The sequence below is a fragment of the Schistocerca serialis genome, chromosome 12 (assembly GCF_023864345.2).
Source record: "Schistocerca serialis cubense isolate TAMUIC-IGC-003099 chromosome 12, iqSchSeri2.2, whole genome shotgun sequence".
In the NCBI taxonomy this organism is placed as follows: Eukaryota; Metazoa; Arthropoda; class Insecta; order Orthoptera; family Acrididae; genus Schistocerca; species Schistocerca serialis.
In genome coordinates this window covers 79,785,058-79,802,237 of record NC_064649.1, presented here as the reverse complement: position 1 = coordinate 79,802,237, position 17,180 = coordinate 79,785,058, and the positions used below count along the sequence as shown (strand labels likewise).

Genomic DNA, 17,180 nt, shown 5'->3' with positions numbered 1-17,180 from the left:
TTGTCGTGCACGAAGCTTACATTTATTTCTCAATTCTCTTGATCTTGTACTTTTTGTTTGCGGCCGCTGCACTTCACCTTTGTCCACTTTTCGGAAACTGTCGAACTATCTTGCAGAAAACGTGGCGTGTTCACTTCGGTTTTTCTTTCTTGAATTTTAGTATTATCCATTTTCAGAGCATTGATTACGAATTGTAGGCTATTACTTCGTTCATTTAGCTTCATAATTTCGCCCTTGCAGTTTTCACACGATTTCTTTTTTGTCGCAAAATTTACGTTTTTGTGGAGAGACCAACGAGTTAAAATTTCATAGAGTGGCTGAGATACTAGTTACAGCGCTCCTAGCGGCAACCAACGCTAACTCGGCTGCCATGTTCTCCTTAGTCAAAACATTAGGAAAGCGTTACTGTTGTTTGTGTTGGAAATGTGTCAGCTGTTGTGATATTGCTGCAATATTTAACTTTTCTAGTTGACTTTTTTTGTTACAAAATATAAAGTCAACATGCCTGCAGTGTGTTCAGCATTCAACTGCACAAATCGCAGCGATAAAACAACAAATATTTCACATTATAAGTAAGTATATTAGTACCGAAATACGACACACGTTTTTTAATGATTATTAAAGAGTCATTTGCATTGGAACTGTAATTATGCTTAAGACAAATGCAGGAAAGTAATTTATTTATCGTTGATTTCAGATTTCCTTTAAAAGATAAGGAAATTACAAAAAGATGGGTTATAAATATGAAGCGAGAAAACTGGTTTCCTTCTACAGCCAGTTACCTCTGTTCAGCTCATTTTGAAGAGAAATATATGTACCACACATATGTCCAGAGGCGCCTTTTGTCAAAAGCAGGACCTACTATCTTTAACTTTCCACCACATTTACAAAAGCAAGATAAAGTATTACGACCACAACCCAGAAAGCGATCTTTCGACAATTTGCAAGATAGTGCTGTTACAGTGACATCATTAGCACAAAGTAAGTCAATAATTTAATTTTACTCCGTGTTCTCATTACTTTGAATTACATACTTTCTATTATAATCTTATGGTGTAACTCTGTTATAAACTTATGATGTAACTGCATTCTTTCAGTGCCTGTCGGACCCACATCTGTTTCTGCTGACCACAATTACTGTCTACCAAGCCCTAAGAAGTTGAAAACACAATATAACAGAGTACAAGCAGAGAATGTGCGACTAAAGAAGCGGATAAAGAAAATGAAGCAACTTAGTGTACGACACAAAAGAATAGTGCAGTTACAGACTTTAGTTGCTGGTTTGAGAAGAAGGCTATGTAGTTCAGTTTCTGATATGTTAAACAGTGAACATGTAGTTGGTTTGTTGAAGGAGCTATTGGAACTTCAGTGCAGTGCTAAAGTATGCCATTATTCTCAGCAAATAAGGAAATTTGCCCTGACCCTACACTTTTATTCTGCCAAGGCATAGCGACAAAAATATCGCATTTCTGCGCCCGTTACTGTGTCTAATAGTTAACCACAGCATGTTTAGTTTCACCGTAATATTCTGGTGGTACCTGCTCTAATTGCATTAATTTATGGGCAACAAGTAACGTTATAGTGGATGGACAGACTTATTTCAGTTGTCTTGTAGTGTTATCTACATCGAAAAGTTTAGCCATATTTCGACAAAAACATCCCTTTTTGCTGTCAGTGTACACTGAAATCACTGCTGTCTATTGCTTGTTTTAGAAAAAATAAAGCAAGTATGGGCTACTTCAAATAAGTCAAACACAGTTACAAGGGGGCGGGACACAGCAAACGATTGCCTTTACTAAAGAAAACATGGCGGCCAGAACTTCAATTTGCTTCAAACATGGCGGACCTATAGCCACTCTATGAAATTTTAACTCGTTGGGAGAGACACATTTCGAACTTTTACCTTCGACGCCATCTTAAGATAAAAAAAAAAAAACAGTTGAGGCTGTGGAAACCTCGCATACAGATGTATGACACCCAATCACGTGACCATGTTTGAAGTCCGTGAGTTCCGCGGAGCGCCCCATTCTACTCTCTCACGATGTCTAATGACTACTGAGGTTGCTGATATGAAGTACTTGGCATTAGGTGGCTGCACAATGCACCTGATATGAAAAGCCTACATTTTTGGGAGTGTTCAGATACTTTTGATCACATAGTGTACGCGCCTCATCACAGAATGTGGAGGCCGCTGGTGTGCCAGTTCTGCAAAAGAGGGCAGGTGACCATCTCTGACGTATATGATGATAAAGTATAAAGCTTGTGCAGACTCCAGTGTTTCAAAGCACAGTGCTCAGTGGACATGGCTCACATGGGGGGCTGCAGCAGACAGTGCCTGTGTGTTCCCATCTCAACCTAACAAAACTCAATTATTTCGGTAAGGATAGAAGCTGAAGTAATGATAAAATTGAGATGGTATGTTTCCAGGAAAATTTAGTTTCATCAGATCAATAGACCACCTACGCCTGAGGTACAGGCAGGATTTCGACATTAGATACAAAAGCTGGGGTGCTATTCCAATATCAGAGAGCCTCGGCAATACTGAAATTTTAGGAAGGGGAAAATAAAGGTGGCCTAATGTATGACTTGAAGGCATTGGACTACTGTAATTCATGCAGCTGCGTGTTAGCCACATTGCCAGGGAGGTGTAGTGGATAGCACATCCACCTAGCAAGCAGGAGAACTGGCACAAATTTTGATTCATTACTTCATCTTCTATCCTTACCAAAATGAAGTTGAGACTCATTATGTCACCAGGAAAATATAATTCCATCAGACTGTCAATTAAGATTGCAATGGACACTGCATTATGAAGATTGGACTCTGGATCGTTAGAAATGCATCACCTAGTCGAATTAATCATATTTTTCGTCAAATCAGGTCAATGTTGAAGTCCAGATAATCAGTCGTCCAGAAGGATGGCTGCTCAAAACGAGTGCTGTGTCACGGACACACGCAGGTGAAGACAATATAATGCTATGGGGGCATTCAGATGGGATTCCATGGGACATATACTGGTAAACAAAGGCACGATTACAGCTGTGGACTATGTCAACATTATTGCAGAACACCTATGTCCTTTTGTGACTGATGTCTTCCCCAGCGGCAATGGTATCTTCCAGGAGGTTTAACAACCCTTGTTAAAAGGCCAGAATCATGCTACAGTAGTTTCAGGAGCACAATAGTGATCTTACATTGACGCCTTGGTGACGAAATTTGCTTGATCAAAACCCTGTGGATAGATCTGGGACGCTATGAGATGACATCTCCGCACCCATAAACCACCGACCTGTAATTTATGGGAACTGTTTCATTCGTGCGTAGACGTCTAGTGCCATATACCTCCAGTAATCTAGCAAGGATCTGTCGAATCTATGCCACACCAACCCCTGCTGTATTGCATTCTGTAGGTGGACCAACACATTGTTAAGTGGGTGGCCATAATGTTTTGACATAAGTGTATATCAGTATAAGTGAGTTAATCTAGTACACGGAACATAATAGTTCTCTTTGAATCAAACAGCTGTTGACTATGTAGATAAAGTGTATCATTAATTCTCACATGCATGTAAATATGGAAGTGGAAACATATTCTGTTGCTGCAGATAATTCAAAACATACATGAAATGCTACTTCTCATTAAATTCATATTCCAATTTTTTATTTACCATACACCACATGTAGTGGAATAGGATTTACTTTTATGATATGATACAGCAGCAGTCACTATATTAATTGATGTTCACATGATGTGTACAATTATTTATCCGACATTAACCAGTTGTACAGAATTGCGATCATAATCTTGAAGCTCAGTTTCTTTATTAAAAGTATCCAAGAATTCTCTTAAACTGCAGAATGGATAGTCTATTAACCAAACTTATTTTTAAAATTACTCAGAGGTATATTTAGTGCAGTTTATTAAATTATTTCAAGCAGTTCACTTTGTAAGTGTTCCTTCTTTTTGTCAGCCTATGCCTAGGGATGTCAGTACTTTATTTCTTCCTGATGTCATGACAGTGCTTATTCACTCTAGCATTAAACTCTGTTATGTTGTTTTTAGCATATATCTGAGGTACATAGATATAAAGATTTACTACTGTCAGTAGTTTGATCTTAGTGAATAAAGAAACGGCAGTGTTCCCTTGGTCCAACTTTACACATTAATCATAGTGCCAGTTTCAGAATCAGTAGCACATCACTACATGACACAAGTGACCCTAGCAACAGCCCATAAGATATGTGAGATTGAAAAAATTCTGAAGATAGTTATCACATACTAGATCACATTATTTTCATATGAGATAGGAAACCTGTGGTATATTTTTGCAGACATGGTTGATGTGGGGTTGCCAGTTTAGTTTGGAGACAGTGTGTATTCCAAGCAGTTTTAGAGCATAACCTTGACATATATTCATCTGTGGTGATTAAAATTGTATCATCATTATAGCAGATAACTGACTGAGCCTGACATAATGTGTTAAATAGGTGATTACAACAGTGAAGAATAATAATCAAAGAACAGAGCCCTGAGGCACACCTGATGTAACTTTCTTCAAGGAAGAATGCCTATTTTGAATTAATACGAATTGCCTCCTATTATTTGGACAAAAAATTAATTATTTCTACTGCTGTGCCATATGTTCCATAATACCGTAGTTTGGTTAGTAAGATGTCAAAGAGGATACAGTGAAATGCCATATTCAAATCACATAGCTCAAGAGAGACTGCATTCTTATTTTCAAATTTGCTTAGTGTCAAATTAACAACTTCAAGGAGAACTACACAGTAATTCTGATGAGCCAGATGAGATTTTTAACTGAAGTTTAATGAAGAAGGGACGTCTCATGTATTCACAATCACTTTATTCATCTAAAATTGACATTTTATTTGTAGCTTATAAGAAACATGTACTAGACAGTAAAATAATGCTCTATCTTAAGAAAACAAATTACTAAAATACGAAATTCAGTATTTGCCTTTAAAGTTACTGACACTGTTTAGCGAACACTGTGCTGAAAATAAGTTATTTTACAGGTAAAATGTCACAGAAAATAAAAGAAACAGCCAATCACTGTAAATAATGCTAGTTATTAAGAACATGTAACATTTTCTGCAAAATAGTTATCTTACTTATTAGGTATTAACTTTTTGAGATAAACAATTTCATGATTGTACACATTCTGTGCATAGTGTAATGAATCTAACCCCCTGTGTTGCAGCTGGTTACCTGTGGTTCTCTTTCCTGGCTGCTATGTAACTTCCTACAACACTGGTGAGTATGCTGTGTGTGAACATACTCTACTTCATTTGTGAGCAGGAGAATTTTGTCTGGGCATATCAAGAATTACATGATTTCTTGAGTATTAAATTTTAATTGATAACATGGTCTTAGGGTCTGTACATTCAAGCAGGATTTATAATGTTTTTACAACAAAGAATTTTCCCCACTCGCTTGTCTCTTATATACCTGGTAACTATTGCAGTCAGTTGTCTGTCTAGCTCTAGTCTCAATAGTAATCACATTCTCTGATATCCCTCAGAAACAGGAAACAAAGTAGATGTCTATCCTTCATAAGCTACCAAAAATTTTGCAGCTTGCTCTGTAAACGTAATGTACACTCACACATGATTTGGAGAAAGGAAGTCATATGAGGCACAAACACTTGTTACTACCCATCTAACCTCTGTGTCTTTCTTGAACATTTATGCATCATTTACCACATGCGTTATCATTTCTAACATAAAGGTTACACTTTGAATACAGTGTGTCGATTCCAGATAGAAAATAAGTTACCAGAAAATCAGTAAATCAGTGGCAAACTTTTTGTGAAGTACTTGCTCTCGTAGCAGTGATAAAGTTGATTAACACAATGGCACTTACACTGAACATGAAAATTTTTGTGCTTCCCCTCTTCATTCACAAATGCTGCAAATGTATGACTGCTAGCAACACAAATAGAATAGATCTTTGCCAATGTGACAGTCGTCGTTTGATAGACATTGTTACCTGCAAGTTCATGAGGTTTGTCCTCTCAAATTAGTTTTATCCACTAAGAAAGCTAAATAAACCTATAAAAACTGTTGACTTCGGAGTGTCCAAGACTATATTGGCACAACTTCGTGTTAATTTTACATTAATATTGTCCTGGGTTGCAGTCTTTGTGTTGAACACCCACTCACATCATCATGCGAGTGTCAGTATCCTGTATATAAAGCAAATAGATGAGTGTGTACTCCTGCATTGGTGGATCCTACAGAACCCTGAGTATCTCCGCATAATAGTCACCCTGTGAAAATAAAATTTGTGTTATGGTATTTAGAAAACAATAATATCAATAGCAATATACACATGCACACACCTTTAAAGGGTTTGCTCCTTCATACAACATGATGTCTTCCTCTGTGAGTCTGGATATTCTTTTGGGATATTATTCAAAAATATTCTCATCAAACAACCATACTGTAGCATCCTTCTGAGGCCACACTTATTCCCAGCTGAAGTACAGTTTTATCCTTCATCCTTGGTTTTTTTTATATACTTCTATGAAAGGAAGAGTGGAGAAACTTCATAGCTTCTTTGAGAAGATGAGAGATGTAGGAAAGCCCACTGGTTCTGAGTGTAGTGTAAGGCTTTAACCAGAGACAGTGGAGATTCTATAGCATGTTAGAATGTGATTTTCTAGACTTGCACCATAGGGTTGAGAACTGCAGGGCTTGAGATATGCAACTCTCTGAAGTAGCACCCAAATGAGACTTGCACCAGGCCATTTGGCCACACGAAATTGTTACTATCCAGGTATTGAGGAGAACCTTCCAAGTATTTTTTTTTTTTTTTTTCACAAGAAATTTTAGCTCATCTGCACAAGATAAACATCATAAATGAGTTTTAGTTTCCTTTTACTCCTTTTTATGATGTCCTACTTACTTTTTCTAGTACAAGACTGAATCATAAGGGAGATAGACTAACTCCCTGTTGGACTTTGGTTTTTGTATCGAAAGTTTCAAACATTTCACCTTGGAATTTAATCTTTGAGCTGGTATCAGTTAATGTTTGTTTAATCAACTGTCTTGTCTTTCTATCCACTTTAAACTCTTGTATCATACTAAACAATGGGCATATATCTATTGAATCACATGATTTGCTTGCCTTTGTGGTTTTGTAAGACCATCTTGAGATAAAGAATTTGTTCCAAACAGGATCAGCCTTTTCTAAAACAGCTCTATATTTGCTAATTAAATGGTCCATTTGAGCTTCAAACTTTTCAAATATTATTTTTGAAATGCATAGTAATTTTATATCAATTCTATCACCTTTCTTGTGTAACACAGGGCAACGAAAAAATCTTTTTTGAAAAACTTTTTTACTTATATAGCTGATCTTTATAGATTCTTATGAGCTGAATCCAAATCTAGCCTTAGCTTTTTGTATCACCCATAGTTTTCAAGCAATATGCTTAGTATATAGTATAAAAATCCTGTACTATACAGTAAATGGGGAAATTAATGAAACACTTTGTTACAACATAAGCATGGTTTGTATTTACAGTAAGCTACTTAAAACAATGATATGTGCTAATAGAGGTTTTACTTGTCAGCTGGAATTGGTTTGTATTTTCTTTCTCTTTTTTCTTTGAAGCTTTTTTGTAGCTTTTTCTACGATGAGTCGCTTTCTGAACTTCTTGTTGAAGTGACCAACAGTAGTTCCTTATCGTGTTGGTGTTCCAGCGGCCTTAGTAGCTTTTTCCATCACTATAATGTCCTGGTAAAAACGTTCTCCTTGCTCCTCAGTGACATCTCCAATAATGTCCAGGAAGTAACCAAGGTGACTGTCAAAAAGTGAACTTTCAGGCTCATTAAACATCCTAAAGTATTTAACTTCTTTAACATCGTAGCTATAATAGAAACCTTATTCTGGGTCTTTTTTATGTCCTAAGAATGTTTTAACAACTTGCTTGAATGATACCCATACTTCTTTCTCATTTAAGGTCATTGTGGATTCAAAGTTAACATCAAATATCAATTATCTAATGTCAGGTCTGACAAAGCCACCTTCTTTTAGTTTAGCTTCTGAAAGGTGTGGAAACTCTTGGCAGAGACACTTAAAACATGGTCCATCTTTTGGCAAAGCCTTTACAAACTGTTTTATTTATTTATTTATTTATTTGTCCATATAAATCTCTTTTTAAGTATATATATTGTACACAGGATGTTGGACAGAAAACATTTTTTGGCTATTGGATTTTCAAATATCAAACATAAATTTTATAAATTTTTATGACAAATTGGATCTATACAGTTAATAATTACAAATTTTTGAAATACTGAATATTTATAACTTATTTCTACAATTAAAGATACAAATTACATTTTTTCTTGCATAAGATACTGTGAGACTGAATAGTAGCAGTTTTTCAGAAGGTAGGATGTCACAGACTTTTTAAAGCTTTGTAGTTCAGTAAGAGATTTTATATGTCTTGGTAATCTGTTGTAAAGTTTTGTTCCTCCATGATATACACCTTTTTAGCATAATGTGGTGTTACAATGATTGACGTGTATGTCACTGTCTGACCTGGTACTGTAATCATGGACACTTTTGTTTTGAGGAAAAAGGTTTTCTTTTCTCAGTATGCTTTTTTTGACATGCGTGACTATTTCCAGTATATAAATGCAGGGAAGGGGTAGGATCTTTAGATCTTGAAAGAAAGGTTTCATGATTTTCTGCTGCTCACTTGTTTCATTATTCTTATAATTGCCTTCTGTTTCCTGAAAACTGTTATGGCCTGATGTACATTTCCCCAGAAAATGATACCGTACTTCAGTATTGAATGTACATGAGCAAAGTATACAGCCCTAACTGTTTCTGCACTAGTACTGTTGCAGAGAATTCTTACCACATAGCTCATTTTTGCTAGTTTTGAATTTAGGGCTGTGATATGAGTGTTCCATTTAAGATTTTCCTGGATATGAATCCCAAGAAATTTAGTTTCATTGACAGAACTATTGTTTTGGTTATCTATACATATTACAGGTTATGCCGGATTTTTATTTTGATCAGTGTGGAAATTCATTAGTACAGTTTTTTGGGGATTAACTATTAGCCTGTTTCTGGTAAACCATTCAGACACTCCTTTTGTAATATCTTTTGCAGATGCAGTAAGATTTTGTTCATTATTCCCTTCAATCAATAGACTGGTGTCATCTGCAAACAGTACTGGTTCAGAATCCCTAACGTGTGATGGGAAATCATTAATGTAGACCAAAAAAAGAAAGGGACCTAAAATGGAGCCCTGTGGAACACCATGAGTTAGTCCACATGGTTCTGAAACGTGTACCTGGAGTTCATTTCCTTCTGTGTACTTAATTTCAGTTACCTGAGAACGATATTCCAAATATGATTTGATCCACTGATTTGGCACACCTCTTACACCATACCATTCGAGCTTCCTCAGGAGTATAGAATGATCAATCACATCAAAAGCTTTTGTTAGGTCCAAGAATAAACCTGAGATATTTCTGTGGTTGTCCACTGCATTTACGACATGGTTTATCAGATTGAAAGTGGCAGTTTCAATTGATCTCTGTGGTCTGAAGCCATGTTGACACCCAGAAATAATATTATTCTTGTCGAAGAATGTAATTAGTTTTGAAAGGAACACTTTTTCAATAATTTTCGAAAACCCTGACAATAGAGACACAGGCCTATAGTTACCCATACATTGATGATCACCTTTTTTTATATAGGGGTATTACTTTTGCCATTTTCAGTTGCTGAGGGAAGACACCACATGATAAGGATGAATTGCATATGTCCAATAAAGGTGAAAGTATTTGTCTTGCTGTTATTTTTATAATATAATCTGGAATATCATCAATACCAGTTGAGTACTTACTCTTCAGTGAATTAATGGTATTTAGGAGCTCTGTTGGGCTTACTGTTCATTAGGCCTAACTTTATATGTAGAGGTGGTACAAGCACATTTTTTGGATCTACAAGATTCTTGAGTAGAATGTTCTTCTCACCAGGTTTTAAAGACTCCCTCACAGGCCAGTTCTTTCTGCACCAGTGTTTATCCCTACATGGAAATTTGGTGAAGCCACCTTGCTGACAAAGGAGCAAGCATGTTTTTAGATTGTCACATATCATCCAACCATGAGCAGAATAACCTATTATATTTAGCACTACTTCTAGGTTTTCATAGCTTTCTTTCATATGTACAGAATAAGCAACAGGTATAGATGCTTACATGTTACCACTGTGTAATAAAACAGCCTTTAAACTAGTTTTGGATGAATCAATAATCAGCCTTCAGTCTTCCATTTTGTATTCAATACCAAACTCATTCATCAGATTGGGAATGTCTGAGCAGTACACTAAATCACCATCTTGTTGAAACAACTTGGAAAATTGCTGCTCTCTCTTTCTATACGTGTATATGCTGGTTCAACTGCCAGTAAGATTTTTTCTTTTTATCTAGAGCCAAGCAATTCAGCTTTTTGGTAAGCCTAGACCACTAACCAAATCATTAAGCTTGGTCTGAGTAAACAGTTTGGGCTCTAGACTTTCTGTATTACAATGGAATTCATCATCATCTGGTTCATCTAAATCACATTGTATATCAGAAAATACTTCTGTTGGAATAAAATTTAAATCATCTGGTGGGTCAGGAACTGGAAAATATATGCCATGCCCTACTGGTCGGATGGCGGATGGAAGGTTAGGGTAGCTTATTACCTTTTTGTTTTTCAAATTATGACCAGTAATATCAACACCGCAAAAGTAACAATCATCGGATTGATTTCTTTCCTCCCTCCATATCACAGGAACAGCAAATTTAAAGGCTTTGGACCATTTTCTCAGATCTTCAACACACACATGACATATCTTATGCAGCACCCAAGATTTATCTTTATCAGCAAGTTTAGATCCACAGTATGATAGATAAACCTTTTTCACAAAGTCTGTAATGTTTCTTTGGTGTTTTTTAATCACAAGTTCACCACAAATGTAACAAAAACTGTCAGCAGAGGTTTTACAACCACAATTAGACATTGTACTGAGCACATGTACAGGAAACAGGAAAATTATGTTAGGTTGACAGTAAACAAAACACCATCTGTTAACACAAAAATAGAATCAACCATTTTTTTGCCAGAAAATGTTTTTCAGCAGTGCTACCAAGGTGATCTACATTCATTACACCTCTTTTTTAAATTATTTTAACTATATAAAAGCTGTTAAATTCTTTAAAAAATTGCCTAATTTAATAAATTTAACTGTAAAATGTGAAGAAATGGTGGGTGATACAGTTTTTTAAGTATCATTTTTGGATTTCCCAGCCAAAAAACAAAATAAGGAGGTATTTTCTGAAAAAAAGTTTTTCGATTGTTGGCCTGTGTAATGGGCAGATTACGGTGTACAGTCAATCCGTAGGGATTGTTCCCTCTGGCCAAATATCTAAAAGAACTTTACGAATTTTGTACGTGAAGCTTTTACCACGTATTTTCCACATTCTGCTAGTATTCGAACTTTCCCTGGAGCTTTATCGTTTTTATCTTCATGCATTTGTTTGGCAACTTCTTATGGGGCTCTGATTTGCATTTGGCCCTGGTTTTTCAAATGTTGATTATTAATAACAATAATATTAGTTCATCTGAAAACTTTTTCTTTAAAGAAATATTAGTGATTACTATACTTGAAAACCACATGAAAGCAATATTTTCAGTGAACAAATAGTTGTTATTTCTAAGTTGGTATAATTCTTTGGCAAGCCCTGTTCTCTTCTTTCCAATACATGTTTGATTTTTCCCCAAAACCTTAAAGTTTAAAAGTTACACATATTAAAACTTTTCATGCTCCAGAAAGTTCTAATCTTAAATGGTGCTTATTTCCCAAATTCAGTACCATAGCTTTGCAATCCTTATTTTGCTGATTCCAAAAATGCCTACTTTTATTAAAATAAGTTGTTAGTTTGCTAATTATTCCAATTAGACAATTTAACTTCTTCAAAACTTTTTGGTGGGCTTTGATAATTCCTGTGTACCTTACAAAATAGTAACTATTATATTTGCCATTTTCTGGTTATGCTGATCTTTTGTCATTGCTATTGTGTCTTTGACTCTTTTAATTTTCCTGTTTTTATGTTATTACTTAACATATAATAAGAAATAAATTTTGCCATTTTGTGATTTCTGGTATTACACTCATCTAAAAAATGGGCATGGCACACCATGCCACAGTCAGTACATTTAGATATCAAAATGTAAGCATATTCAAATTGTAGTTCAGTAGTCATTGCCAACATCATGTTCACAGTCTTTATTTAGCTAACAAATGTGGAATCCATATCAAGATAGTGTAAATTAAGGTGTCTGTTTGCCATTAGAGAACTTTGTGATATGATGCTTATTATGTAACTTGCTAAACTGGTTGCAATACTTAGACCCTAACTTGTTACATAGCTGAACATCTGACAGACAATATTGTTTGTGAATAAACACAAAAAGATATAAGATCAGCTACTGCAATTCAATGTACTTTATTTAACATATGTTTGTCAAATCCATTAATAAAATCCATTAACAACAGGAGGGTAACAGCAAGAGGCCAAGAGAGGACCAAGGTTAAGTGCCAGGTTAGATAACTTACAGTGTTCGTTCAGCGAGACTCGAACTGTGCCCAAAATGCAGGAGCCGTCTCAATGATGCCAGGAATGTTGCTGTCTGGCAGGGGCACACCATCTGACTTGATTGAGAAGTTCTGCATGAGTGTCGAGAACGTGAGGAATAAGTTCTGCCGGGCAAAAGTCTCTCCGGCACACAGCCGCTTACCTGCAACATGAGGGGACATGTGGACATACTCTTCTTCCATAGTGGGTGAATGTCTAGCATGTCTCAGAAGACATACAATAAGGTACAGATCAAAAGTTGTGGTGTCAGTGTGACAGATTTTGTAGGCAACAACTTAAATTTGAAGTACAACTAAAGCTAAAGCTCATATTGCGATACAGAATCTCTAAGTGAGTGATGCATATGCTTGCAACTATCATAAAATGCATCAATATTACATTACCTTTATTGTTATCATTTATTATTTAGGTGGACCACAGGCCCAAGAGCATCAGTACATGATATTTTTGTACATTGTTTTCTTTTGACTGCATTAACTTAGAAGCTGAACTTTTTTACACCACAAACGGACCATAGACCTAAGTGAGTGGCATAAATTTCAACATGTTACGTCTAACCATTCCTGAGTAAAAGGCATCTTAATAGACATACGGACACCACACGGACAGTGGAACAACAAATGACAAAAGAAATATTCTTTTTTGTGTGATATTATTACAAATTAATACTTTCCAGATTTCTTCCATTACTTTCACTGTGAAACATTGTTTCTTGCCAATTTTTATGATTCTAGCTCAATGGGGAGAACACTGTAGGTTTTGATAAGTGAGTTTTCAAGTATGAAAAAATGTGAGATAAATGGCCATAAGTTTTGATTGTATTGACTTAGAAGCTTCAATTTTTTACACCAACAAAGGACCATAGACCTTAGTATGTGGCACACATTTCAACATGATATGTTTACCTGTGCCTGAGGAAAAGGATTTTTACATTTTGACAGATAGACAGACAATGAAGTGAAGTGATCCTATAAGAGTTCTGGTTTTACCAATTGAGGTATGGAATGATAAAAAACTTCGAGAATTAAAAAAAATATGGGAAATGTCATACCGAATTTTCAGGTATGAACAAACTTTGTGTTGAGGTTTGTACTAATATGACATTCACTATTTAATACATATTAAATAGTAATGCTGAATTTTGATGTATCAACAAACTTAGTGTTGAAGTTTGTACTAATATGACATTCACTATATAATACGCTTTAAATACATGTTGAACAAAGTTGTAGGTTATTGTTCACAATTGGTGATTGCAGTGGGATAATTTTTTATGTGAGGCAGATTACTTTAGGTCTTTGCTTGTCTATAGATCTAATTTGGACCAGTCTGTTGTGAAAAACATCTTCAGTGGTAGTGAGTAATCACTCTCTCTTAACCAGAGCTTTTAATACAGCTTTATTCGATGTGTCGCAATAGTACCGGATCATATTCTAGGGGGGGGGGGAATGGAAATAAAAAAATAAAAAAATGTAGGAATAAAGAAGCAGTATACACACCAGCCCCAAATGGGAGAGTAAAGTCTTTCTTGCCAAGTTTTCCATCACTGTCCAAAAACCTCTCAGGCCTGAAGGTCTTTGGATCACCCCATAGATCTCCATCCATGTGCATGCTATATAAGCAGGTTATCACAACGGTACCCTGCAACAGGAAAATCACATGTTCAGTTTCTTCACACTGTTTATTAACGTGTACTTTTTATACAAATTAGTATTCTGACATAAAAGTTGCTCTCAAATGAAGGTGAGGCACCATGAGGATCTTGCTATTCACACAAGCTTGTAATGTAATTCCTGGGTCATGTTAGTTACTATAAAAGACTGTTGTTCCAAGAATGTCATAAAAAGGGCCAAAAAGAACAAATACAAATTTATACAAAATGCACTGAATCAGCAAGTAAACTAACCCATGACGACTACTAGTACATTATTCTGATATTGAAATACACAAATGTTTCTTATACAAAAAAGGTGCAGCCATGTGTACAGTGCTACAAAAATTTGGCCCTTCATTGTTCATGATATAACTGATATTAGAACCCTGACAGCAAGACCTTTCCTATACATCCTCCCACCACCACCTACTCCAGTCCGGTTACTAACATCACCTGTATCATCAAAGGCAGGGCTACCTGTGGTCTACAAGCTGAGCTGCAACCACTGTGCTGCAATCTATGTAGGCATGATAACCAACAAGCTGTCTATCTGCATGAATGGCCACTGACAAACTGTAGCCAAGAAACAAGTTGACCACCTGTTGCTGAATATGCTGCCAAACATGATATCTTTCATTTCAATGATTGCTTCACAGTCTGTGCCAAATGGATCCTTCCCACCAACGCCAGATTTTCTGAATTGCACAGGTGGGAACTTTACTTGCTATGCATCCTATGTTCCCATAACCCTCCTGGCCTCATCCTTCACAGCTTACTGTCCTCACCCATCCAGCCCCTTCCCTGTTCCTATTCCAGCACTACACAACCATAATTGCACCACCACACCCAGTCTTTTTATTTCTCTCCTTTTTCACTACTTCCCCCACTCCTCCTCCTCACCTTTCCCCTGCCCTCCGTCTAACCTGCAGCAAGCACTTCACTGTCCACCACCCCCACCATACTATTCCTCCCCCTCTTTGCCCTAGCCTCCTCCCTCCTCCTTACCCCCCCCCCCTCCCCCTCCCCCCCCCCCCCCCCCTCCGCTTCCCACAGGCTTACCAGTCGCCACTCCCATCACACACTGGTGCTGCTGCTCACATTGTGGTTTCGGTTTTCGGTTGTCTAAGACTGCAGTCGTATGTGTGAGTTGCATTTGCATGAGTGTTTGTGTGTACATACACTCCTGGAAATTGAAATAAGAACACCGTGAATTCATTGTCCCAGGAAGGGGAAACTTTATTGACACATTCCTGGGGTCAGATACATCACATGATCACACTGACAGAACCACAGGCACATAGACACAGGCAACAGATCATGCACAATGTCGGCACTAGTACAGTGTATATCCACCTTTCGCAGCAATGCAGGCTGCTATTCTCCCATGGAGACGATCGTAGAGATGCTGGATGTAGTCCTGTGGAACGGCTTGCCATGCCATTTCCACCTGGCGCCTCAGTTGGACCAGCGTTCGTGCTGGACGTGCAGACCGCGTGAGACGACGCTTCATCCAGTCCCAAACATGCTCAATGGGGGACAGATCCGGAGATCTTGCTGGCCAGGGTAGTTGACTTACACCTTCTAGAGCACGTTGGGTGGCACGGGATACATGCGGACGTGCATTGTCCTGTTGGAACAGCAAGTTCCCTTGCCGGTCTAGGAATGGTAGAACGATGGGTTCGATGACGGTTTGGATGTACCGTGCACTATTCAGTGTCCCCTCGACAATCACCAGTGGTGTACGGCCAGTGTAGGAGATCGCTCCCCACACCATGATGCCGGGTGTTGGCCCTGTGTGCCTCGGTCGTATGCAGTCCTGATTGTGGCGCTCACCTGCACGGCGCCAAACACGCATACGACCATCATTGGCACCAAGGCAGAAGCGACTCTCATCGCTGAAGACGACACGTCTCCATTCGTCCCTCCATTCACGCCTGTCGTGACACCACTGGAGGCGGGCTGCACGATGTTGGGGCGTGAGCGGAAGACGGCCTAACGGTGTGTGGGACCGTAGCCCAGCTTCATGGAGACGGTTGCGAATGGTCCTCGCCGATACCCCAGGAGCAACAGTGTCCCTAATTTGCTGGGAAGTGGCGGTGCGGTCCCCTATGGCACTGCGTAGGATCCTACGGTCTTAGCGTGCATCCGTGCGTCGCTGCGGTCCGGTCCCAGGTCGACGGGCACGTGCACCTTCCGCCGACCACTGGCGACAACATCGATGTACTGTGGAGACCTCACGCCCCACGTGTTGAGCAGTTTGGCGGTACGTCCACCCGGCCTCCCGCATGCCCACAATACGCCCTCGCTCAAAGTCCGTCAACTGCACATACGGTTCACGTCTACGCTGTCGCGGCATGCTACCAGTGTTAAAGACTGCAATGGAGCTCCGTATGCCACGGTAAACTGGCTGACACTGACGGCGGCGGTGCACAAATGCTGCGCAGCTAGTGCCATTCGACGGCCAACACCACGGTTCCTGGTGTGTCCGCTGTGCCGTGCGTGTGATCATTGCTTGTACAGCCCTCTCGCAGTGTCCGGAGCAAGTATGGTGGGTCTGACACACCGGTGTCAATGTGTTCTTTTTTCCATTTCCAGGAGTGTATGTGTGTCTATTGTTGATGAAGGCCAGTGGCCGAAAGCTTTAATTGTGTGAGTCTGTAAGTGCCTATCTGTGACTCGGCATCTCCCCTATATGGTGAGTAGCAAATTTCCGTCTCCTTGTTACATTCCAACCTGGATTTGCCATCGTTTGACTATGAGTAGTTTGTTTAGAAATAATGTAAAATCTGGGATGGAATAACAACAGTATGAATTAGGATAGGTTACCACTCAGCATA

General features: G+C 38.2%; 1 protein-coding gene across 1 annotated transcript in view; it reads right to left on the bottom strand.

Moving 5' to 3' along the window:
• Positions 1-4,845: 4,845 nt before the first annotated feature.
• Positions 4,846-17,180, bottom strand: part of LOC126428351 (probable cytochrome P450 304a1) — a 124,670-nt gene continuing 112,335 nt past the window's right edge. The window contains exons 8-10 of the mRNA XM_050090283.1: positions 14,189-14,330; positions 12,650-12,831; positions 4,846-6,290 (exon numbers count right to left, since the gene is read on the bottom strand). Of these exons, the coding sequence (XP_049946240.1) occupies positions 12,659-12,831; positions 14,189-14,330 (315 nt within the window). The 3' untranslated portion in view covers positions 4,846-6,290; positions 12,650-12,658. The remainder of the gene's footprint in view (positions 6,291-12,649; positions 12,832-14,188; positions 14,331-17,180) is intronic.